Here is a 27,408-nt window from a genome sequence, read left to right as displayed (position 1 = left end):
ATACTTTATGGAATACTACTCAGTCATTAAAAAGAAATAATGCCACTCACAGCACATAAATGGACCTAGAGAGTGTCATACTGAGTGAAATAAGTCAGAGAAGGAAAAAATATCATATGATATCCCTTATATATGGAATATAAAAAGAAATGATACAAATGAACTTATAAAACAGAAAGAGACCCACAGAGTTAGAGAACGAACTTATGGTTGCAAGGGGTAAGGATAGTTAGGGAGTTTGGGATGACATGTACACACTGCTATCTTTAAAATGCGTAACTGTCAAGGACCTATTGTATAACACATGGAACTCTGCTCAGTGTTATATGCCAGCCCACATGGGAGAGTTTAGGGGAGAATGGATACATGCATATGTATGGCTGAGTCCCTTTGCTGTTCACCTGAAACCACCATGACATTGTTAATCAGCTATACTGTAATACAAAATAAAAAATTTAAAGTTTAGGGGGAAAAAAAACTAAAATGTATAAAAGACATGGATCATCTGAACATATAGAGTAGTTATGCAAGACAAACATTAATATCTATCAGATAAGTCACAGCTCTTTCTGTTTGTTGAAAGGAGCCACCCTTATAAAACATAGATGTTCCTATTAAATGTTTTGTGCATGTCCTACTGTTAACCTCCAACAGAAGTGACTACAATAAGAAATAACTAAGAAAAAGTAGAGAAACTAATAGAAAATACAGGCTGAAAACAACAGAGACCAGAACCATACATTTGTTATGCTTGTGTCCATGTTGGCTCATATTTTGTTTCTGCTGCTTGGAAACTTGTCACAATGTGCTTTATTTGTTATTATTTCTGATTTCTCTGTTGGAGAGTAAGCTCTCTAAGGCAGGAAACTTTCTCTAAAGTTCTCTAAAGTCCCCACCATTTTTGGCACCAGGAGCCTACTTCATGGAAGACAGTTTTTCCATAGACTGGAGGTGGGGGATGGTTTCAGGATGATTCACGCACCTTACAGTTACTGTGCACTTTATTTATAATCGAATGCTGCCACTGATCTGACAGGCAGTATGGTCCTTGGCCAGGAGGTTGGGGAACCCTGCTCTAAGGCCTGCTACTTTCTGATTCTTGTCCCAAAATGCTGCAAAGCTTGTTTGTTTTTAATTATTTCCTAGAAGAAGCTGTTGGTGAAGGATTGCCTTGTTTTCCTGGATACATTCACTGGATCTGTGATGAGATGACACCATGTTATGAGCTGATGATGTTGGTGCTTCCTCTCTGCCTGACACATGAGCCCTATGCCTCTCATACCAGCTCTGTTCCCTTTCCTGTCTTCTCTGCTCATCACAGGCCATCTCTCTGTAGCCTCACTCATCACTTAAGTTCCCTCTGCCTGATAAGCTTTGTATGCACACATAATCTTCCCTTGTCTACTATCACATATCCCCTGCTCAGTTCAGTTCAGTTCAGTCGCTCAGTCGTGTCCTACTCTTTGAGACCCCATAAATCGCAGCACGCCAGGCCTCCCTGTCCATCACCAACTCCCGGAGTTCACTCAGACTCATGTCCATCGAGTCAGTGATGCCATCCAGCCATCTCATCCTGTGTCGGCCTTTTCTCCTCCTGCCCCGAATCCCTCCCGGCATCAGAGTCTTTTCCAGTGAGTCAACTCTTTGCCTGAGGTGGCCAGAGTACTGGAGTTTCAGCTTTAGCATCATTCCTTCCAAAGAAATCCCAGGGCTGATCTCCTTCAGAATGGACTGGCTGGACCTCCTTGCAGTCTAAGGGACTCTCAACAGTCTTCTCCAACACCACACTTCAAAGGCATCAATTCTTCGGTGCTCAGCCTTCTTCACAGTCCAACTCTCACATCCATACATGACCACTGGAAAAACCATAACCTTGACTAGACGGACCTTTGTTGGCAAAGTAATGTCTCTGCTTTTGAATATGCTACCTAGGTAGGTCAAAACTTTCCTTCTAAGGAGTAAGCGTCTTTTAATTTCATGGCTGCAGTCACCATCTGCAGTGATTTTGGAGCCCCCAAAAATAAAGTCTGACACTGTTTCCACTGTTTCCCCATCTATTTCCCATGAAGTGATGGGACCGGATGCCATGATCTTCATTTTCTGAATGTTGAGCTTTAAGCCAACTTTTTCACTCTCCACTTTCATTTTCATCAAGAGGCTTTTTAGTTCCTCTTCACTTTCTGCCATAAGGGTGGTGTAATCTGCATATCTGAGGTTATTGATATTTCTCCCAGCAATCTTGATTCCAGCTTGTGTTTCTTCCAGTCCCGCGTTTCTCATGATGTACTCTGCATAGAAGTTAAATAAGCAGGGTGACAATATACAGCCTCTACATACTCCTTTTCCTATTTGGAACCAGTCTGTTGTTCCATGTCCAGTTCCTTTCAACACTAAATAAGCATCTGTTCCATTTTCCTGCCTTTTTCCCCACTCCACTCCGTCATCCAGAGGGCCAATGATTATCTCTCTGAAATGCAAATGTGTTTGCATCACTGCCTGTTCAGCTGCCCTGGTTTCTCCCAGACTCCATCACACACTGACTCAGTCTCAACTCCTTGGGCTGCAGTCCAGCCCTTGCCAGTCTTATCCATATCCACTCCATCTTCTCTGCAGCCCTCTTCCCACTCCACCTCCACACACTTAAAAAGAAGCTTCAGCAAATACCCATACTCCCAGAAATGGCTTTGCACTCCTGGGAGAGACCACATTCTTCCAGATGCCCACACACCTGTGAAGACTTGACCTGAAGTTTCTCCTCCCTTCTGGTTTTATCACCCCTGATGCCAACTATCCTTTTGGACTAACTCAGGTCTTCTTCCAACCTTCCTGCTTCCTTTTGTGCCTCTCTCATCCTTCACAGGAATCTCTCCTCCTCTACTACAGCATTTATCATATTATCTTGAAAATGCTATTTTCTGGTCTGTGTAATTAACTAGACTATAGAAGATAGAACTCTGTTCATTCTGTGCTTCTCAAAGTCCCTGCCCTAGAAGTGATACTAAATATGTTTGGAAATTTAGATGACACACTGATTATAAGTTATTACTGCAGTGTGTTAGAAGAGGATTCACCCTTTCGATATGTTTAAAGACTGATTCAGAGTGAAATGAATAGTATGATTCAATAGTAATATTCAGGTGAATAGTATGAATTCTTTCAGAAAGATTTCCCAGAACATGTATTAACAATTGGAACCACTGGGTAGCTCTTCTCAGAGTGTAGTCAACATGAAAGATTTGTTCTGGAATTATATAATATATTCAGAATTGCACATATCAAGACAGACTTCTGGAATTCTTAGCTGTGATTACATTCCATTATTATATCTTAGCAATATGTTTGATAAAAACCAATATGGTTCCATAAAAATAGTTAATCTCTTTGGTTATCTGATTCTCATTCTGGACTTCTTCAGTTTTTTGTTTGTTTTTTTTTTTCCCCTTTGAAGCTCAGAGCTTCTGAGCTCCATTTAAACATTATCACAATCCTGATGATTATTGCTATTCTGGGAAAATTCAGTGTCTTTCCACTGGGGCTGCTCACATAATCACAAAATAATAACAATGATAATAAAATTTAGCATGTTGGGGAAAAGAAACTGATTAAATTCAAACAACATGGCTGACCAAAAAATCAATTTGAAACCAATCACAGCATAGCTGAACAAATAGTGTAGATATATAATTTAATAGATAACAGTTTAAAAACTAAACACGCACACGCACTTCACCCAGAATTTCTTTCTTGAATAATGAGATTTATGTTTAAAAACATGAGTTAATCAAATATTTCATGATACTCATGGTTAGTGAATTTTACTTTCAAGTGAACTACAAAAGTGAGTTTCAGAAATGCTCTCCCCTCAAACACATTTCTCTGTAGACGACTGCAAATAAAGGAAGTTAATAAAAAAGAACTTTTAAGTGTTAGGCATAGTTCTCCTTATCTGTTATCTGAATGAAGTGAGCTGTTGTTGGTTTTGCATATAGCAACATTTCTTAGATTACTAACTTTTATTTTTTTTTGCAAAGAGTACATTGTGCAAATTGAAATGTCTTATTAGGTAAAGCAAAGAGATAACAGGTTTCTATAAACATTGTGAGGCTTTATCAATGGTTCATAGGAGAAGGTATCAGAAGTGTACACATGGTAAAGATTCTTCATCAGTTGTGTACTCAGAGCTCACCAGAGAATGAAGGTAGTTTCTGAAGAGTCCCTGGGATGCAGGATGAAGAATTCACAAGCCAACTGTGACCCTCACTGCTCTTCTTGGGTGTATGAAATGGATTAAGTCTACACCAGCTTCTTTTCAAACATAAGTGCTTGATTTGGAAGATAAGAACTAGTCAAAATACTTGAGAGTTAAGTGGAAGTCTCTTGTAACAATAATATTTTGTTAGAGTTTGGAGAGATATAAGATTTAATCCTTAAAAACATTAAAATTGGGTAATAGCTGCAAAAGATGAAGTAATAATGTTCATTAGGCTGATGTTTGGAGCTTGTTTTGACTAAAACATTTGTTCAAAGCATCTTTACTATTTATGTGACTAAGAAGAAATCACTGGAAAACAGAAAGAAATGGAATTGCTAAATAGATCCAAACAGCAATTGCCACTCTTAATAGGTAATGTTTTGACAGGTAACTTTAATCTTTTTAAAGGTTCTATGGCACAAAGAAAATACAGAAAACCAGTATTTGTACGCTGATTTATGTCAAGGTAGTGGCTTCAAGTTAGAAAAGGATATATTCTCTATATTTTTAAAGTCATTACTCTATAGTAGCCTTAAGAGTAGTCATTCTAAAGTCTTTTAGATTCTAATTAAAATGGAAAAACCTCTTATTTGGAGGACTACCTCTGTTGATCTAAATTAAATGTAAGAGAATATTTTTGAGATATTTTAATGACCCACAGAAAAAATATTTTTCCTAAAATGGACACAGGGTGAACATCCCAGAATTTTATAATGCCAATTAAGAAATCTGTTACTATACATCACTTCAACTTGGTTCACCAGTGTCTACAAGCAATACTGAAATTTTTAAGAGACATTGTTAATATTATGCCCTAATCAAATGGCAAGCAGGACTCAATTGAAATGACTCTCATTCTGTTTTTGGAGAGAGGTAGCGTATCTACTGCATGTGGATGGACTCAGAGTCCAAGGGCCAAGCTGGTTCACGGCACAAGCAGCAAGAAATAGAAATCTGGGGTTTCTGGAGATCTTTCTCTAGTCCTTTAGAGATGTCGATTCCTCTGGGGATAAATGTCTATGATTCTTCCTGTAACTGTGCATGAATTATTAAATCCTGAAGCTTTGTGCAAACACAGCTCTTTTCACTGACTTGAAAAACTGAATTTGAGAATATCAACATAATAAAAATAAAAAAACAAATACTTTTCAAGTTTCTGACAAGAAGAATATATTTAATATAATGACCTCAGGTAGGTCTAGAAGCTTTAGACATTTAAGTATCAAGTATAGGACTTTCAGCAAAATAATGTATTTCGTGATGCCATCAAGGATTTAACTGATCTTTAAAAAAAAAATAATAACAGAAGGAGCATAAGTAAAACAAGACAGCTGGCAATGGAAAGAATAAATGCCCTTTCAAAAACAGCATGACTTAACTCATCTGTGTGACAATATATAGTTTAGAAAAAGATGAAATCTTTCTAGACTGAGTGATAGAAAAAACAATAAAACAATCATTTTTCTAAAAATTCAACACAGATAAAGTTTAGTAGACATTTGTGTTGGTACATTGTTGTTTTATTGTTTTTCAATGATTCTTACTTCCTTCCTTTAAAAAGTTTCATAATACAAGTTTTTGGGGCAGAGGAAATATTTCTTCAAGCTAATTTTAATATAAACAAGTTCTGTGATTTTAGAACTTTGATAGCTTATTTGATGGAAGACTTTAAAAGCCATGCTATCTGAACTTAGAGGGAAAGTCTGGATAACCTTTAAGCATGAGTCTCTTGTCTGTAGAGTTGATGGCTATAAGCTAATGAGACAGCACACCAGGAAAATCAATGTCATTACTTTATCTTTTATAGGCATTAATCTCCAGTGAGGACAATCTTTCATAACAAAAGTCTTCTGTATAACCAGGAAATAACTCACTGTCAGAATAAAAGGTCTTGGACAAGCTGGGCCATTTCTCTATCCAGCCCTTAATCATCCTCAGAAGGTCTTTGCGTCACAACGTTTAGTCTTAAAAAATTAGACAGAATATTGACAGCTTTTCAGAATTGAGTCTCAGCCTTCTCCAGAAACTGAGAAATTATTGGTTTCTCTTAAAACTGTTTATATCTAGTTTTCATAATCTAATTTTAGGATTTAAGCATCTCCACTTTTGAAATATGTATTTATTCAACAATCATTTTATTAAGCTAAAAATTCCAGCTTTCTGGTGTTTCTGGAAGAATCAGAAGCTTGGGTTACAGGGGTGGGGTGGATTTTAGCAGGACAGCAGGTGGTTACTGTCCCCTGGGCCACTGTCCTACAGGGACCTCACTCTGCTTTGGAGAGAACTTCGGGTCTATTGGCACTTGAGTCTGGCTCCTCTCATGTCAGATTTACTTCTCCAGGTTCCTGTCACAGGAGCACAAACAAAAGGGACACATGTTTGACTCTTTCTGTTTCTCATTTTGAGACCTAGATTTTGTCTGCTGCTTATTTCGTTTTATGTTCCATTGTCATTGATACTCAGACACCTAATTTGACTTCCAAATGCTGAAACAGTTTGAAACATTGGTGATTATCATTATCCGTGGAGCCCTACTCCAGCCGTCACTCTCCGCTGGCCATTGTACCCCAGCCAGTGATAGTTTCTTGTTCCGGCCACCCTGGGCAGTGGTGCTTTTGAAAGCACCACCCTGACACTGTCTCATCCAAGCCCCAAACCAATAAAACAGTAACAACAAAGACTTTGCTTCCTTTTCCCTTCTGCACAAGAGACACTATGGCTAAATAATATGCAGGGCCTTTGACAAGGCAGGAGTAAGGATGGCGGTTCTATCTAAGTGAGTTCAGCAGCTTAGCATATTCCTTTCCTGGTGGTGTTGGGACTATGCATCAGACTGGCGTTGTCAGGTATCTGCATGAGCCCTGAAACCCTATGTGCATGGGACCCTTCTTCTTAATTCTGATCCCCTTTGTGGCAACTTAAAATATCCTTTTGCTTTGTGCTGAAATAGATACACTGTCCTTCTGGGCATCTTGAGTTACAGCTATTTGCATTTCTTAAATAGATAAACAGTTTTCATAAAGGCACAATAAGTAAAGACTGACATTTTATAGAAAAAAAAAGTATTTCAGGAAACTTCCCTTGGCCACTACATGTAAATTCTCAAATGTGTACTGGTTTCCCTCCCGTGTACACACCGGCAGAACTCCATCTGGATTATGTAGAGATTCTGAGGATAAATGATCATGTGAATTTAAAGATGTATCTTCCTCAATGGAAAAGCATTCAGAATGCATATTTGACAGAAAGACTTAGCAAAACTCACACATTCATTTTATTTTATTTATTTTCGTGAAAAGGAAGAAGTCAAAGTTAGGTGGAAATAGATGAAAACAACCCATGTATTCCTTCGAGTTTCCAGCTCTACTTTTTTTAATGGTCAAAATTTGCATTGTGATATGGGAAGAGAGATTTGTTAGTGTAGAACTCTCTTCACAGATGGCCTTAAATTATTGCTTCACATGAAAGCAATATACAGCTCTTGGTACCACAGAGGCTAAATCTTCACTTCTGTCATCTCTTTCTTCGAGTCTCAGAGCTTAGTTTGATGAAGTCATTATGATGATTCATTCTGGAGTTTGTGCTACACACAGAGCAGCTCAGGAACCTCACCCTGGCCCCAGGTGGGACACAGAGCCCAGCTCCGTGAGCAGGAAGGACATGGAAATTTCCAAGCTTGAGATCTGGGCATTTTAGAGGAAGTGGGCCTGGAGGGAGGGACTTGAGTGAACACAGACAATAAGCACCTGGCGGTAGCGAGGGTGGCCCTCCCGGAAGGCCCCAGGTGTGACAAAAGGCAGTGTGGAGACAGGAAAAGCTTACGTGAACTCACTGGAGAATCTAGATGCTGACTGGACGTGTGAGTCAGATGATGATGGCCTGGAGCTCTTTGGAATAAAGACTCTCCTTGTGTTACTGAAAGTGGGGTCTAGCTGCTTGCTGCTTGAAAGCTAATACTCAAGAGGCAAGACTGGTGAAAAGGAAAGTCATTTCAGAGAGTGGCAACAAGGATAGAAGATGGGCTCATGTCCAAAAGCTGATTCCATGACCCCCGCACACACAGACACACTGACACTCAGCAGGCAAGAGCTTTTATCAATGGAGGGGGCAGTACCTACACAAACAGCACAGTCAGCTCTGATGGTCGTCTTGAAGCTGGTCATCAGTGGTCTGATCATGGTCTTCTTGACTGCTTCAAGTACAGTTAGTCTTCAGTTCCAGGGTCAATTTGTTAACATTTCTTTGAGACCAGTTCTAGGAATTGTGACACCTTATGTCATGGCTACAGTCTGGGCGTCGTGTAGTTAACTTCTTCCAGCTGGTGGGGGTTTCAGTATCTTCAGGATATGGTTCAGAAAATTGTCTGCAGCCCTTGAGGAGAAACTGAACGTCCTTGACCTTGTTTAATGGCTAAACTATTATTATTTTTTTCTGTTTGAGTGCTTTCTCACTTCTCTGATTAAGCTTATTATTTGACTAAATTTTTTCTACAGACAAAAGGCAGGTGGAGGAGATGGGGTGAGGGGTGGGGGTTGGGGTGGTGGGGGAAGGACCATACTGTCCTGCTGGGCTTCAGTCATAAGTATATTAATAGACAGGAACAAATAAAGTGGTAAAACCCCAAGAAACAAACCAGTGGTTAACAGATAAACCCAATCAAGACCCACACGTATTTCCGTGTTTTTAAATTCAGAGTCTTCTTTTTCTTCCTACACGTCAAAGGACATTTAACAACCCTGTCTGTTTCATCAGTGTTTGAACCCCAATACAGATGCCACAGTGACTTCTTTCTACTCACCCCTCCCCTCCTTGCTCACAGGTTTTGACCTAGTGAAATGTGAGGACCCGGGGACCCCTAACTATGGCTACAGGATCCGGGATGAAGGCCACTTCACCGACACGGTCATCCTGTACAGCTGTAACCCGGGCTACGCTATGCACGGCGGGGGCACTTTGACCTGTCTGAGTGGAGACCGGAGAGTGTGGGACAGGCCACTACCTTCCTGTGTAGGTGAGTTGCCTGCAAGTGCGTGCTGGGGGCAGGAAGCCCAGGGTCTTCCGACTTGATTCTCCCAGCACAGGAAGACTTCTATTGCTCTTTCTCCAGTGTGGGTTTAATCCTAATATTTGCGAGAGGCTTTCCTGGTGGCTCAGTGATAAAGAATCCATCTCCCTGCCCATGTAGGAGACCCAGGTTCAGTCCCTGGCTCAGGAAGATCCCCTGGAGGAGGGCATGGCAACCCACTCCAGCATTCTTGCCTGGAGAACCCCATGGACAGAGGAGTCTGGTGGGCTACAGTCCATGGGTCACAAAAAGTGGGACACAACTGAGCCTGAGTGACTAAACAGCAAAGACAATATTGTGAGTGTGTGTGTGTGTGAGTGCATGTGTGTAGGTAGGAAAAACACATCTCCTAGTACTGTTTTATTGAGAAGTAATATTAGATACTATATATAGAAGAAGTAGTAGTAGCATATATAGAAGCATATATAGAATTATATAGAGAGGTATTATTACTTCTTCTATATACAGAATTATTATTAGATACTTCTTCTGTACACAGAAATATCACCAGATTTATAACATGGCCTTTCACTGCTGTTTCACTCTCTTGACTTTGCACAGAGGATACCAACTGGGGAACAAGAAAATTTAGAAAAGCAGTGACAGGAACAGCGAGATACTGTGATTGTTTTCCTGTGATGCAACACGAATGTGATGGTTTGGGCTTTTCAAGGTGGTTAAAGTGAAGCCTGTAAGGCCTGGAGTAAACTTATCCATTTTTTGAATCCATTGCAGCGGAATGTGGGGGGTGGATCCACGCTGCCACTTCAGGACGCATCCTGTCTCCGGGATACCCCGCTCCCTATGACAACAACCTCCACTGCACCTGGGTGGTAGAGGCAGACCCGGGGAAGACCATCAGGTACTCAGTTTATTGGGTTTCAGTGATTTGAGAATCAAAGCATGTCTCCTATTCTTATAGTGAAGACAGTAGTATGTCTCTTATTATCCATGATTAGATTTAAGTTTCTGAGTCAAAGGAAAAAATGTAAACACATGGCCAAATTTTTCATTGTCTTGCATGCTCACTTTGGTATTCCTTTGAAAACTTGTGTTAAGGCATCCAAAGTAAAGATAAAAAGAAATTAAGTACATCAGCTAGCTTTGGCTACATAACAAGTGGCCCCCCAAAATTTAGTCACTGCAAATAATGACTTATGTGCTCATGACTTTCTGAGTTGCTGGGCAGTTCTAGTTGGTTGGGGTGAGTGGTCTAGGAGGGCCTCATGCAGGTGTGGGGACCTTAGCTGGATGATTAAAGGTGGGGGTCTCTCTGCATCAGGTTCTGTTCCTTTAGGAAACTAGTGATGATGGAATTTTCCTAGAAGAAAAACATGGAGGCTTTTCAAACTTCTGTTTGCATCACATTTGCTAATGTTCCATCTGCCAAAACACATCTCGGGGGAAAAAAAATGTTTGAAGAAATATATTCCACCCTTAATGGGAAAAGAATAGTCCTAAATGATGCTATTTTTAAATTAACAAGTAAACCAATGAAAAGTAATTTTTGAAAGTAAATCCTCCATGTGCCAAAAGGGTGTGTCAAAACCACAGTACAGTATGTAAAGCAAGAGGACATTTCAGTTAAAACTAAGTTGTTCTTTAACTGAAGAACACATTGAGAACATGCATTCTGTAGTCATAGCCCTTAAAGACCCCTTTTTCCTCCCACCATCTCTCCTCTTTTTCGTTCTTTTGAATGTTAATTAAAATAAACAACAACTCTGTTCGGACTTCCCTGGTGGCTCAGTGGTAGAGAATCCGCCTGCCAATGAGTCACGGGTTTGACCCCTGATCTGGGAAGAGTCCACCTGCCTCAGAGCTCCTAAGCCCATGTGCCACAGCTACCGAGCCTGTGCTTTAGAGCCCCTGCTGAGCAACGAGAGGCCACCACAGTGAGAAGCCTGAGCACCACAGCTAGAGAGTAGCTCCCGCTCTGTGCAACCAGAGAGAAACCTCCTACAGCAATGAAGATCGAGCAGCGGCCACAAATAAACACTTATAAAAAAAGGAGAAGGAAAAAAAAAAAAAAACACCCCTGAGCCAGTCTTAACCACTCCCTCCAATCCTCTTCCTGTTTTCTGTGTTATTACACTGACCAGAGTTTAAAAGAATCTGGTCATCAGCTCCTTTAAATATGAGAAATATCTGAAAGAGACATATGCAAAGCAGAAACCTCTTTATGGGGCAAGTGGGTATATGAAAACATTCAGGAACTAGTGGATTTTGTCCTTACTCACAAATGGTTTGCCCAGTAAACTTAGTAAACATATCCTCCTGCAACTTTAATAAGATGGGATGCTCAGGAGTGAGGGGGCCTGCTCATCCCATTTGGTGACACTCTGTTTTTCTTTGATGGCCTCCGTCCTCCCTGAAGTTCACCAGACTTTCTTGACATTTGGTCACATCAACATCTTGGGAGTGAGTTAGACTCACATGGAACAAACTATTACCACTTTCAAACCCTCCAAAATAAATATCCTATCATGTACATGGAACAAGAGGAGGGATTTAGGTAATGTGAATGTTGCAAAAGTAACTCATTTAAATAATTCGTTTAAAAATGGAATTTAGATAATGTAAATGTTGCAAAAGTAACTCATTTAAATAATTCATTTAAAAATTTAAGTGTCCTTAGTTAAGAACAATGATTAATTAGGTAATTGTGCCATCTATTGAGGCACAAATAGGGCATGTTTGAATAAAAGAATTTGAATCTGTATTCTTCATAAAGGGTTCTGCAGATGTCTCAGTGGTAAACAATCTATCTGCCTGCCAATGTAGGAGACTCAGGTTCAGTCCCTGGGTTAGGAATATCCCCTGGAGGAGGAAATGGCAACCCATTCAGTATTTATGCCTGGGAAATTCCATGGACAAAGGAGCTGGCAGGCTACAATCCATGCGGCTGCAAAGAGTTGGATACAACTCAGTGACCCAACAACAAAACTCTTCATAAAAATCAGCAGTCACTTACCAGTGAACTATATAGAATTAAGTATTACTTCTTAACTTTAAATTCCTGAATGCTTGATCTAAATGATGTAAAAGCCGTTACACTGAATTTGATTGTGAAAAACCCTAGGAACCATCTGTGAGTCATGAAATGACTTTACATAAACAGGATATCTTTCCTCTTAGGCAGATTTCAAAATTTTCTACTTCCTTTTTTTATTTATTTTGATTTTAATTGGAGGCTAATTACTTTAAAATATTGTGGTGGTTTTTGCCATACATTCACACGAATCAGCCATGGGTGTACATGTGTTCCCCATCCTGACCCTCCCTCCCTCCTCCCTCCCCATCCCATCTCTCTGGGTCATCCCAGTGCACCAGCCATGGACACCCTATATCATGTATCGAACCTGGACTGGTGATCTATGTCATATATGATAATATACATGTTTCAATGCTATTCTCTCAAATCATTCCACCCTCACCTTCTCCCACAGAGTCCAACAGTCTGTTCTTTACATCTTTGTCTCTTTTGCTATCTTGGACATAGGGTCATCATTACCATCTTTCTAAATTCCATATATCTGCATTAATATACTGTATTGGTGTTTTTCTTTCTGACATAATTCGCTCTGTATAATAGGCTCCAGTTTCATCCACCTCATTAGAACTGATTCAAATGCATTCTTTTTAATAGCTGAGTAATATTCCATTGTGTATATGTACCATCACTTTCTTATCCATTCATCTGCTGATGGACATCTAGGTTGCTTCCATGTCCTGGCTATTGTAAACAGTGCTCCTATGAACATTGGGATACATGTGTCTCTTTCAATTCTGGTTTCCTCGGTGTGTATGCCCAGCAGTGGGATTACTGGGTCAAAGGGCAGTTCTATTTCCAGGTTTTTAAGGAATCTCCACACTGTTCTCCATAGTGGCTGTACTAGTTTGCATTCCCACCAACAGTGTAAGAGGGTTCCCTTTTCTCCACAACCTCTTCAGCACTTATTGTTTGTAGACTTTTTGACAGCAGCCATTCTGACTGGCGTGAAATGGTACCTCATTGTGGTTTTGATTTGCTTTTCTCTGATAATGAGTGATGTTGAGCATCTTTTCATGTGTTTGTTAGCCATTTGTATGTCTTCTTTGGAGAAATGTCTGTTTAGCTCTCTGGCCCAATTTTTGATTGGGTCACTTATTTTTCTGAAATAGAGCTGCAGGAGTTGCTTGTATATTTTTGAGATTAATTCTTTGTCAGTTGCTTCATTTGCTATTATTTTCTCCCATTCTGAAGGCTGTCTTTTCACATTGCTTATAGTTTCCTTAGTTGTGCAAAAGCTTTTAAGTTTAATTAGGTCCCATTTGTTTATTTTTTGCTTTTATTTCCATTACTCTGGGAAGTGGGTCATAGAGAATCCTGCTGTGATTTATGTCAGAGAGTATTTTGCCTATGTTTTCCTCTAGGAGTTTTATAGTTTCTGGTCTTACATTTAGATCTTTAATCCATTTTGAGTTTATTTTTGTGTATGGTGTTAGAAAGTGTTCTAGTCTCATTCTTTTACAAGTGGTTGACCAGTTTTCCCAGTACCACTTGTTAAAGAGATTGTCTTTTCTCCATTGTATATTCTTGCCTCCTTTGTCAAAGATGAGGTATCCATAGGTGTGTGGATTTATCTCTGGGCTTTCTATTTGGCTCCATTGATCTGTGTTTCTGTCTTTGTGCCAGTACCATACTGTCTTGATGACTGTGGCTTTGTAGTATATTGATTTATGGATTCCTCCAGTTGATTCCTCCAGTTCCATTCTTCTTTCTCAAGATTGCTTTGGCTATTTGAGGTTTTTTGTAATTCCATACAAAATTGTGAAATTATTTTTTCTAATTCTCTGAAAAATATCATTGGTGGCTTGATAAGGATTGCATTGAATCTCTAGATTGCTTTGGGTAGTATACTCATTTTCACTATATTGATTCTTCCAATCCATGAACATGGTATATTTCTCCATCCATTTGTGTCATCTTTGATTTCTTTCATCAGTGTTTTATAGTTTTGAATATATAAGTCTTTTGCTTCTTTAGCTAGATTTATTCCTAAGTATTTTATTCTTTTCATTGCAATGGTGAATGGAATTCTTTCCTTTTTTAATATAATTTTATTTATTTTAATTGGAGGCTAATTACTTTACAATATTGTATTGGTTTTGCCATACATCAACATGGATCCACCATGGGTGTATACATGTTCCCCATCCTGAAGCCCCCTCCCACCTCCCTCCCCATACCATCCCTCTGATTTCTCTTTCTGTTTTCTCATTGTTAGTGTATAGGAATGCAAGGGATTTCTGTGTGTTAATTTTATATCCTGCAACTTTACTGTATTCATTGATTAACTCTAGTAATTTTCTGGTGGAGTCTTTAGGGTTTCCTATGTAGAAGATCATGTCATCTGCAAACAGTGAGAGTTTTACTTCTTCTTTTCCAATCTGGATTCTTTTTATTTCTTTTTCTGTTCTGATTGCTGTGGCCAAAACTTCCAAACTATGTTGAATAGTAGTGGTGAGAGTGAGCGTCCTTGTCTTATTCGTGATGTTAGAGGAAATGCTTTCAATTTTTCACCATTGAGGATAATGTTTGTTGTGGGTTTATCATATATGGCTTTTATTATGTTGAGGTATGTTCCTTGTATGCCTGATTTCTAGAGGGTTTTTATCATAAATCGATGTTGAATTTTGTAAAAGGCTTTCTCTGCATCTATTGAGATAATCATATGGTTTTTATCTTTTAATTTGTTAATGTGGTATATCACATTGATTGACTTGCAAATAGTGAAGAATACTTGCATCCCTGGGATAAAGCCCACTTGGTCATGATGTATGATCTTTTTAATGTGTTGTTGGATTCTGTTTGCTAGAATTTTGTTAAGGATTTTTACATCTATGTTCATCAGTGATATTGGCCTGTAGTTTTATTTTTTTGTGGCATCTTTGTCAGGTTTTGATATTAGGGTGATGGTGGCCTCATAGAACGAGTTTGGAAGTTTATCTTCCTCTGCAATTTTCTGGAAGAGTTTGAGTAGGATAAGTGTTAGTGCTTCTCTAAATTTTTGGTAGAATTAAGCTGTGAAGCCATCTTGTCCTGGGCTTTTGTTTATTGGAAGATTTCTGGTAATGGTTTCAATTTCCTTGCTTTTGATGGGTCTGTTAAGATTTTCTATTTCTTCCTGGTTCAGTTTTGGAAAGTTCTACTTTTCTAAGAATTTGTCTGTTTCTTCCAAGTTGTCCATTCTATTGGCATATAATTGCTGATAGTAGTCTCTTATGATCCTTTGTATTTCTGTGTTGTCTGTTGTGATTTCTCCATTTTCATTTCTAATTTTGTTGATGTGATTCTTCTCCCTTTGTTTCTTGAAGAGTCTGGCTAATAGTTTGTCTATTTTATTTATCTTCTCAAAGAACCGGCTTTTGGCTTTGTTGATTTTTGCTATGGTCTCTTTTGTTTCTTTTGCATTTATTTCTGCCCTAATTTTTGTGATTTCTTTCCTTCTACTAACCCTGGGTTCTTCATTTCTTCCTTTTCTAGTTCTTTAGGTGTAGAGTTAGGTTATTTATTTTATTTCTCTCCTGTTTCTTGAAGTATGCCTGTATTGCTATGAATCTTCCCCTTAGCACTGCTTTTATTGAATCCCATAGGTTTTGGGTTGTTGTTGTTTCATTTTCATTCATTTCTACGCATATTTTGATTTCTTTTGTGATTTGTTGGTTACTCAGAAGTGTGTTGTTTAACTTCCATATGTTTGTATTTTTAATAGTTTTTTCTTGTAGTTGACATCTAATCTTATCACACTGTGATCAGAAAAGATGCTTGAGATGATTTCAATTTTTTGAATTTACCAAGGTTAAATTTATGGAGAAGGTTCTGTGTGCACTTAAGAAAAAGATGAAATTTATTGTTTTAGGGTGAAATGTACTATAGATATCAATTAGGTCTAACTGGTCCATTGTATCATTTATTTATTTTTTTAAATTTTATTTTATTTTTAAACTTTACATAATTGTATTAGTTTTGCCAAATATCAAAATGAATCCACCACAGGTATACATGTGTTCCTCATCCTGAACCCTCCTCCCTCCTCCCTCCCCATACCATCCCTCTGGGTCATCCCAGTGCTCTAGCCCCAAGCATCCAGTATCGTGCATCGAACCTGGACTGGCATCTCATTTCATACATGATATTTTACATGTTTCAATGCCATTCTCCCAAATCTCATTGTATCATTTAAAGTTTGTGTTTCCTTGCTAATTTTCTGTTTAGTTGATCTATCCATAGGTGTGAGTGGGGTATTAAAGTCTCCCACTATTATTGCATTACCATTAATTTCCCCTTTCATACTTGCTAGCATTTGCCTTACATATTGTGGTGCTCCTATGGTGGGTACATATATATTTATGATTGTTATATCTTCTTGGATTGATCCTTTGATCGTTATGTAGTGTCCTTCTTTGTCTCTTTTCATGGCCTTTATTTCAAAGTCTATTTTATCTGCCATGAGTATTGCTACTCCTGCTTTCTTTTGGTCTCCATTTGCATGAAATATCTTTTTCCAGCCCTTCACTTTCAGTCTGTATGAGTCCATAGGTTTGAGGTGAATCTCTTGTAGACAGCATATATAGGGTTCTTGTTTTTGTATCCATTCTACTTCTTAAATATCCTCTTGTGATTTGTTTCCCAAGAACCAGAAAAGAGCACTTATTCCCCTACATGCAAAGCAAGTAACAGACACTCTGCAGGTGAATCTAATACTTAATTAACATTTTAATAAGAAAAGAGATAAGAAATTAATAAAGAATAAGATGAAGTAATAAAAAATATACTTTTTTTAAAATCATGAACTGACTTTGTCATATAACCATTAATGTTCTAGGAAAACAAAAATGTTGCCTACACCAATTTGTTGTTTGGTGAATTTTTTCTTCTTGTGCATATCTTTTAAGTTACTCAGTTTGTAAATGAATCTTTTTATTTAAGGCATAAAATCCTTCCTAATAAGGAAGTTAGGAAGCAAACATCAGCTCTTATAATTAATTTACTCTGTCAATGTCCAACTTTATCCCAAAATGTTTCTGGTGATTTTGGTTCATTAAGAAATTATGTACTACTTTTAGTATGGCAGTCTAGAAAATAACATACTTAAAAGTACATAATATATCATTTTAGATTTAAAATGGTACTGACACCAAGAAAAATTAGAGCTTGGTCTCAGCTTGGATATCTTGTCTAGTTTACCGAATCTTATTTATTTCATTGGTATCAGAGACAATATTATCTCAACTGTTTTCTTGAAAGTGAGGAATATGTCAGTCATGTAGATATGAATTCAGGGATTGATTTATGTATTAAAAATTCTTAATATGAATGGAATGCCTTACCATACATTCTATTATGGTTTGTTAAATGTCAATGTTTTTCACTCTTAAAGAATAAATAAGCAACAAAATCTCAGAAACTATGAAAGGCTTGGTTCAACATTTCATGCCAATTATTACTGTGTTTATTTTTATTTGGGGGGGGGGGCAGAGTGGTTTCTGATGTATTTTGCTATCACTTTTTGTTCAAGATAATAGAAGATGCGAAAATAGTTATTGTTATAGGACACTTGGGTCTAAAAGACGTTTATAATTTTCACACGCATCCTATAAAGCAGTTTCCATAACTAAATTTAATTAAAAGTCTAATCATAAGACACTGCAGTAAATTTAGGCACTTGAAGAGTTATGTGTAAACATGTGTCTGAGACCCAGTACCTTTCATTCTGAGCACAGCTGTCATTTATACAGTATAGGTAGCAGCATTGTAAACACATCCCGCAAACAGCATCAAGATAGTGTTTTGCATAATCATATGTCTATATTGTTCCTTGGCTTTAATTGCTTTTTCACAAGTCTAATTGTCTGGAAAATTCACTTTGAGAATATTTCTGTTCTTTCTTACAAAATTGCATTTGGACATGTAGTTGTTGTTATCGCTGTTGTTGTTTAGTCACTAAGTCATGTCCTACTCTTTGTGACCCCATGAACTACAGCACAAGAAGCTCCTATGTCCTTCACTACCTCCCGGAGTTTGCGCAAATTCATGTCCATTGAATTTGTGATGCTATCTAACCATCTCATCCTCTGCTGCCCGCTTCTGTTGCCTTCAATCTTTCCCAGCATCAGGGGATTCTATTAGAAATAGCTCATGCAGTATTGAAAACATTAGAAGCCTATCAAACATGCATTCTTTACCAGCTGAGCCACCGGGAAAGCTCCAGTGCGGGAGACCCAGGTCCAATCCCTGGGTCGGGAAAATCCCCTGGAGAAGGGAAATGGCAACCCACTCCAATATTCTTGCCTGGAGAATCCCATGGACAGAGGAGCCTGGTGGGCTTACAGTCCATGGGGTCACAAGAGCCAGACATGACTTAGCAACTAAACCACCACCACTAAACATGCATTAAGACTGTCAAAACTGCTCCTGTGCAAACTTTTAAAGAAAGCACAATGTGGATTGTGGTTTGGCTGTGCTGGGCTATATAGAAATTAGGGGAAAGATCTGGTCTGTAGATCTAGGATAATTTTAAATTATTTTTGACCAACTTTCAAGATCCCTGTGAGACACAGACTCAGAAAATGATTCCACTTAACTGGACATTTTTCTCTGAGTTTGAGGTCAAGCTGTGGTAAATGTGCCTGGAGTATGAGTCACAAGTTTTTTGATGACATGACCGACAGGCTCGGGGACAGGAATCAAAACATCTCAAATGCTCCTTTTCTTTTAGGACCACAGTGGGATATCCCATTTATTTTTGTGGATAACATGAGGAAATAGCAGTCAAGAGAATTCCAGCCCTCCAAAGAAAAGAGAGCAGTAGCTCTTCAAAGTCTGCCCCATGTGTGAGGCTGGACCCCAGCACTCCTTAGCTGGAGCCAGGGAAGCAGCTTCAGGGTTTAGGGAACCAGACCAGCCACCTGCAGGGGGTGGGGGGCAGAACCCTGCAGGCACCTCTCACAGGTGCAAGATCCTGATACAAGCAATTGTAGTCACCTTGCTTCATGGAACTACGCCAGTGCCGCAATAAAAGGGTTCATTCACATTTAGTTACCTTTGCAGATGTGCCATGAAGGGTTTCATGAAGCACAGACTTCCTCTTAGCCCTTCAGTCTCAGTACAAACCACAGACACACCTGATCATGCCATGTACCTTCCAGTGCAGGATCACTCACCAGGCATCTGCGCTTAGTTCAAACACAGACAGCAAATCATGTCCTTGGATTTCTTCCTTGTCTCCCAGTAATCCCACTTGACACTACAAAAATGGATCATCAGAAAGGGAACTGGCCAATGAAAATGAAAGTGTAGGAAGAGCTGAAAAGTGATTAACTCTGGAAGTGAAATTCTAATCACATATGAATGGGGTTTAGGAGAAATAGTTAATTGAGGTGTGGGAGATTGGCATGGCTGCTGTTCCAAAGACAAATGCCTCACAGAAACCCTCCAGACACACCTTCAGGATAACTATTATCATTTCCTCCAAGCCTCTTTACTCCTGATCTTTGTTAATGCTTGTCTTCCTCCAAATGGTGGAGGTTTTTATTTTCAATAATATGTTCTGCTCATCCTTATTTTTCACTCCCCAATCTCCAGTATTCTCCCGACTGAAAAAAAACAGGTATTAATTTATTGATATATCTGTTCATAATAGGCTCTGAGAAAAAAACAATCAGCTGCACGTGAGCCAAAAACTTGTCAGCTCTCCCCTTGTTTGTGTCTTTTCTATCCGTGGTGCCCGGTTCCCACTTCATGGGCTGTTACTCTGCTCTTACTCTAACCTTCTCCCTGCCCAGTCTCCCAAATCCACCCTTCACCCCCTCCTGCTCTCAGGCTGCTGCTGCTGCTGCTAAGTCGCTTCAGTCGTGTCCGACTCTATGCAACCCCATAGACGGCAGCTCACCAGGCTCCCCCGTCCCTGGGATTCTCCAGGCAAGAACACTGGAGTGGGTTGCCATTTCCTTCTCCAATGCATGAAAGTGAAAAGTGAAAGTGAAGTCGCTCAGTCGTGTCCGACTCTTAGCGACCCCATGGACTGCAGCCTACCAGGCTCCTCCATCCATGGGATTTTCCAGGCAAGAGTACTGGAGTGGGCTGCCATTGCCTTCTCCGTGCTCTCAGGCATGCCTTGGCTAATCGGCAGGTGTAAGCTCCTTAGACAGACAGAAACACCCTCTGGACTTGGTGTCTGGTCCCCTACGGGTTTGGCCCGATGACTCACGTGCACGTTATGCTCAGCACAGATGAAGTGTGCGGGAGTCTCTGATCCCAGCTTTGTCATCACGGCTCGCTTTCCACCTGTGCTCCTTGCAGTTTCTGACTGTTGCCCCACCTCTAGATTCTTCCCATCCTTGGGGACCGAGTTAAAAGGTGAACCAGAATTTTATTTTTATCATCTCATCTAAAAATAATCTGCTTTCTTCTCTGGACTCAGTGTCTGTCCCACCACCCCTTCCTTCTGAAGTAGGGCTGTCACTACACAGCAAAACATCCAGGCCAGCCTCTTAGTATCAGGGCTCCTCCCTCCCTTCCATACCTGTGTGGCTGCACATCTCGGTAATTCCATGTCTGGAGCCCCCTTGTCCAGACCCCCATGATTCACTGGGCCTGTTATCCGACCATCCTGCCTGGCTTTCTTCCAACCACTGCTCCCACACTTAAGGAACCTGTTTTATTTTTTTAATTATGATATTAGTTTTATATGGTTGAAAAATAAATGTATAGACATCTTCAAAAGCATTTTAAAAAGGCATGCATTTCCCCCATATTGGACGTCATTGTTACCATGTTGACGTATGTCTTATATGGACATTTAAAAATTTTATTTATTCTGTATTAGAGTATAGCCAATTAACAAAATGTGACAGTTTCATGTAAACAGCGAAGGGACTCAGCCATGCATATCAGTTTAGTTCAGCTCAGTTGCTCAGTTGTTTCTGACTCTTTGTGACCATGCATATACATGTATCCATTTTCCCCCAAACTCCCCTCCAATCCACCCTGCCTTACATGAACCTTTACATAAGCTACAGTATGGGTGACCACAATTAAATATTATTTCTCTTGATGGTTGTTTACAAAATTTCTAATTTTCATCATTTCTAGTTTTCAATATTACATGTAATTATATGGCAAATAGCATCACAAGTAAAGCTTTGCTTCTATTGATAATTAACACCTTGGAATAAATTCTTAGAAACATTCTTTCTGGGTCAAATGATTGAATCATGTGTCTTAATACAAATAGCTCTAGCAAACAAAGCTGATCATATTACTTGCCAACTTTAAAAATATACATACTTTGCTCATTATGTGCAGAATAAACTCAAGTTCAGCTTCATGATATTCAAAGTTATTTATTTTCTCAATTTTTGAAATATTAGAAAACTGTGGCAGGAAGATAAAAAGCCTGGAAAGTAGTTTGCTATAATCCTAGATGCAAAAGATAACATCAGTTTAAAATTTGGTGTATAGTTGTGTAACTTCTTAAAGGAAACATATATATATATGTATATATATATATGTTTAATTGTTTAAACAATTAATTAATGTCTACTTGTTTAATTATTTTTGAAAAATAGTATCATACCTTAATATTATTCTGAAGATTTTCTTCAGTCAATAAACATGGTCAAAGTTTTATATCCTTACTTGTAATTCCACCTCATTCTATTTAGTCATGGAAGAAGATTCCATTGCCTGAATGCACCATAATTTATTTAAACTGTACCCTATTGGGATATTCAGATTGTTTTCAGCTTTTCACTTATATCAGCCATGCTAACATCTTCCCAGTATATCACCTCGAGGGTACTTCCTATGATGAATTTCTAAAGCTATACTTGCTGTTTATGCACATTTAAATCTTTATGGCCATTACCAAATTGCTTTTAAAAAGAGAAGATATGGCCTCCAATAGCATATGAAAAAGGTGGAGTCTCCACATTCTCATGGAAACAGAATGAAGTGTCATTATCTTGGCCAATCTGGTAGAAAAGAAAATCTTTACATCATTTTACTTGTTGTAACTTTTGCATTTTCACACTCCTCGTGTGTTCATGAATGTATTTGTTTAGTCACTTTCTGTCTCATCCTCTTATTGGATTATCATTGCTATTTCTCTCTGCCTGACAAGACCCTTCCCAGGCAACTTGAACAGAATAAACATACCTGACACTTTGTTCATCCGGTGCTCTGTCCACATGTATTAAAGCTTGTGACACTGTGCATTGCAAAGTGTATTTTCTCTCTCTTTTCTTATTTTTTAAATTGTGAAAATATGATAACACCTTTACAGGAGACTTGGAAAGTTACAAACAGTTCCACTATATATTACAATTATTTTTAAGTAGATAAATTAAGATCTTTAGTTGGAGTTTCATTACCAAAGTCTCAAAAATTAATGGAATGAATAGACAGAAAAGTAGAAAGATACAGTAGATCAGGAAAGCACAATGAACAAATTCAACATAACTAAGATTTACACAATTTTCACACAATAGCAGGATACAAATTCTGTTCAAGTTCCCATACACTATAAACCAGGAGACACTGTAACACATACAGGGACATAAAACAAGGTGCAAAAATTTCCTGGTCTAAAGGCGTTGAAATCATAGAGTCTGTTCTCTTTATCTCTGTGGAATTATGTTAGAAATCAATATCAAAAGATATGTGAAAATCACCCACATATTTTCAAGTGCAATATGACATTTACTAGGAGAAATCCTTGACTTAACCATGAAAGCCTCAATAAAACAACGAGGGTGATTGCAGAGAATAAAGCATTTAAATGAGAAATTAATATCAAATATAGTTTTTGAAAAATCCAAGTGCTTGAAAATTAAATGTTCAGCAAAGTGTATTTTTTTCTTGAATGATTGTGTCTGAAATAAATAGTAGTTTCTTTAGGATGGTACTTTTTAAAATCAGGTTTTAAACTTTCCCTACCTAGTAGTATAATGTCTGCATATTGACTTTCATTATTTTTTAATGAAAAATGACCATTTCTTTATCTATATTAAAATGTTGTTATATCATTGTTGGACTTCCCTGGTGGCTCAGTAATAAAGAATCTGCCTGCCAGTACAGGAGACAGGGGTTCAATCCCTGGGTCAGGAACATGCCCTGGAGAAGGAAATGGCAGCCCACTCCAGTATTCTTGCCTGGAGAACTCCATGGACAGAGAAGCCTGATGGGCTATACAGTCCATGGGGTCGCAAAGAGTCAGACATGACTGAGTTACTAAACAAGAACCACAATATCATTTGTGAATTTGCATGGTATTTCCCAAATGGCAAAACTTACAGCCCCAGGGTGGATCTTCATGTGTTTGTCTATGTCTTCTCATTAGCATGGATCGTAGGCACATAAGATTATCCCAATCACAACTGAACGGCTTATTTATCAAAACTCCCAGTGGAGCCAGCAATCAGATCAGAGCCCAGGGTGTGCTCTTTGAGCTCCATTCAGGCTCCATTCATTCTTAAGGATAATGGCTATCTTAACTTCAGAGGCGTTTTTGCCTTACTTTGAACTTTATGAAAATCAAGTTCTCCAGTGTGTCTTGATTTCCTCCACCGTACTTCCCATTGGTACAGGAAAATTATTCCATTGCATTAGTAGACCATGATTTATTCATTCATTCTGTGTGTTGATGGTGTTGTGTTGAGTGTGCTTTCGTGTATTGTGCGGTGATTGTGTGTGTGCTTTTCTCTGGGGCATGCACTGCACTCAGCTGTTGTAGGTGCTGCCAGATGATCTCCTGATGTGGCCACACCTCCGCACTCCCATCACAGTGTGGGTCCCTCCCAGGTACTTCTGCTTTCACTGTGCTTGGCCTTGATGGTCTTTCGTTTTAGTCATTCTAGCAGGTACATAGTTGTTTTAATTTGCTTTTCCCTGATGATTGATCATGGCCATCACTTTTTTATATTTATTGGTCTCTTGAGTATCCTCTTCTATGAATTTTCAGTTGAAGTCTTTTGTCCATCTCTTTTCATATGGGTATACCTGTCTTTTACTTATTGATTTGTATACAGTTTTTATACATCTGAATGCAACCTTTTGTTGGCTCTATATTCAGCAGCTATATTCTTATACTCTGGTCTATCTTTCTGGTTTCATAATGATGTCTTTTGTTAAAGACAAGTTTTCCATTTCAATGAATCAAATTCATTTTGGCTTATTTTTCTTTCATGGCTAGTGTGTTTATCTGTATTCAAATTGAGTTATATCAATTTTTATCTTAACGTTTTTGTGTCCAATTTAAGAAATCTTGCCTCTCCAAAATTATAAAAACATTATCTTAGGATTTTTGAAGAAGACTTATTTTATCTTCCACATTTACATGTCTTCATTCCATCTGGAATTAATTTTTGTGTATTATGAAGAAGACCCAAGGAATTTTTTTTGTCCACAGTGCAGTTCAATTGACCATTTGTTGATAAGCCAGTGTTTCTCCTTTAACTGCAGTGCAATCTTTTTCATGAACCAGATAGTTATATATATAAAACTGTCAACCTGGAATCTATATTCAAACTGCCTATCATCCCTTTACAAGAGTTCCAGTTTTGCAAGTTATTTTGGCTATTCCTTGCAGCTTGTGGGATCTTATTTTCCTGACCAAGGGCTGAACCCTGGCTATGGCAGTGAAAGCCTGGTGTCCTAAGCACTAGACCACCAGGGAATGCCTATGTAATTACTGTGAACACACAAAATACTATTTGATGTATATTCACCAGGCATATATGACTCTTAGGAGAAACTAGTATCCAGCTAGGAACATAGTTTAATACAAACAAAGTAAATACATTATTTGGAGACACTGGAAATTGCACAGCACACCTCTTATAATTCTTTATGACTCATAAATCAAACAGGTAACACATCAGTAAGGTTACAGAGGATTTGAACCATGCAATTACTGAACTTACTTAAAGGAGTTATACAGCCTTCAAGTAGAATTTGCACATTCTGTTCAAGTAAATATGAAATATGTACAGATATGATCACAAACTAGAAGAAAGCTAATCAATAAAAATCAATAAAACAGAAAATCACTTTCTTCTATACTCCACATCCTGATCAAAATGTAATATAAATAGAGAAGTATAGTAAGAAAGTAACAAAATGCATTCTCCATCTTGAAAATAAAAGACACATGATTAACAGATTAATGTGAAATTTACAGCCCTAAATGCAAGTATTAGAAAAAGAAGATCACTTGAAGATCAGTAAGTTAAGCTTCCAGATAAGGGAATTTAGAACATAGTATCAAAATAAATTCAAAAAAGTAGAGTGGAAAAGCAGCAAACATAGTAAAATAAATTAATGGAAAAAACAATGTAGAGAATTACCAAAACCACAAACTGATTCTTGAAAAAAGTATCATTGAGTAGAAAAATAACAGACATATTCAGATAAATACAGGAAACCTAAATAACCAATATTAGAAATGGAATAGAAATACACTCCTACAATAGAAATTATTTTTACAACATTGAAGAAAATAATAGATTATATTATGTCAATATATTGGAAAAATCTTCCAGGCAAAAGAAAAAACTAGAAAAATGAGCTGATCCACTTAATAAGACTAAAATAACCTTCATATCAAAAACAAGAGCCAGAAATAAAGAGCTGAACTCTAAAATTACTCCTATTTATATAGTAAGAAAAATGACCTGTCTGATCATCTAAACAGGTTTAGAAAAAGTAGTTTAATAGAATTGAATGCATTTTCATGATCAACAGCATAACTAGATAAAAACCTTCCTGGCATAGTGAGCAGCAGGGAATTTTTCTTAAAATGATAAGAGTATGTAATAAAATCTTTCCACAAGAATACAATACCATACACAAACAGTACTAAGAGACGCAGCATGCATCACAGCAGTGGCCAATCTGATGTGATGGGATCATTCAGTCTCGAGCCTCTTCTTCCCTCTCCCTAAGACCTATGATGGTCTCGTCTAGTCCCATGGTTAAAGCCATTTATTTGCTGAACACACAGGTTTACTCTTTCCTTCCAGATTTCCCTGCAAAGCTCCAGATTGGCATGAGCAGCCGGCTGCTCACTGTCCAGCAGGCATCCTGAATTCACAGGCCCAAACCAGAACGTCTGGTCTTCCCACGCCACGACCCCTGTACCTGCACCCTCCCCCGCTCAGCTGTGACTTCCCCATGGTTCTGGTTCCTTATGCACAAACCCTCAAGTGACCTCGCATCCTCTCTTCACCCCACAGGCCTCCCACAGCCGTGTTTCCCACCATCACACTGTGCCCAGAATCTGCCAGCTGCTCAATGTTCCCCGGCCCACTCCTCTAAGCAGCACACATCTGATTCTCGGTTCTGCCTTTCCCTAGAGAGCTTGTTGTCAACACAAGCACAGAGTAGATTTTTTTTTTTTTCTAAATCACAGGTGGGGAGACTGCTTCACCACAAACACCACCCTGGTGGATCACCCAGGGTGAGAGCCAGAACCCGCAGAATAAGCTTCCAGGCCCTGGGCCTCACCCTTTCATACCCCCATCCACCACCCACATATTTCTCTGGCCTTAGTGCCTCTTCCACAGGCCCTTTCTCTTCTCATTACACTGCCTGCCTGCATGGTCTCAAACGCTGAAGGTGTGCCCTCTGTATTGGGCTTTTGCTGGGTTCTCTCTGCCCTCTCATCAAATGTGGGGCTTCCCTGGTGGCTCAGATAGTAAAGAATCTGCCTGCAATGCAGGAGGCTGGGTTTGATCCCTAGTTCAGGAAGATTCTCATCAAATATAACAAACCTCTCATCTCCTTCAAGTCTCTACTCAAGGCTCTCCTCACCAATATGGGTTATCAGCCATCTCATTTAATTCTTAAATACATGGGTTATCCAGCCATGTCATTTGATTCCTAAGTCTCCTCCCCACCCTTCAATCCTGTCAAGGCTGATGCTGCTTATTCTGCTCTGCTTTTGTTTTTTCTTTTCTCAGTGACATTTACCACCTACGAACATGAGACTTTCTTATTTTTTACAGTTTCTGGGTTTTTTTGCTCATCTCTTGCCATTACCAACTG

At 38.7% G+C, this 27,408-nt stretch overlaps 1 protein-coding gene across 1 annotated transcript in view; it reads left to right on the top strand.

Annotated features, from left to right (window-relative positions):
- The window catches only part of CSMD1 (CUB and Sushi multiple domains 1), a 2,074,203-nt gene that overhangs the window by 1,757,130 nt on the left and 289,665 nt on the right, over positions 1-27,408 (top strand). The window contains exons 25-26 of the mRNA XM_086379826.1: positions 9,072-9,263; positions 10,053-10,179. Of these exons, the coding sequence (XP_086235952.1) occupies positions 9,072-9,263; positions 10,053-10,179 (319 nt within the window). The remainder of the gene's footprint in view (positions 1-9,071; positions 9,264-10,052; positions 10,180-27,408) is intronic.

Source organism: Bos grunniens, chromosome 27 (assembly GCF_055505025.1).
Source record: "Bos grunniens cultivar Pamir isolate PY7600 chromosome 27, Bosgru_T2T1.0, whole genome shotgun sequence".
In the NCBI taxonomy this organism is placed as follows: Eukaryota; Metazoa; Chordata; class Mammalia; order Artiodactyla; family Bovidae; genus Bos; species Bos grunniens.
Note: the sequence above shows the minus strand (reverse complement) of the source record. Positions and strands in the feature narration are given on the sequence as shown.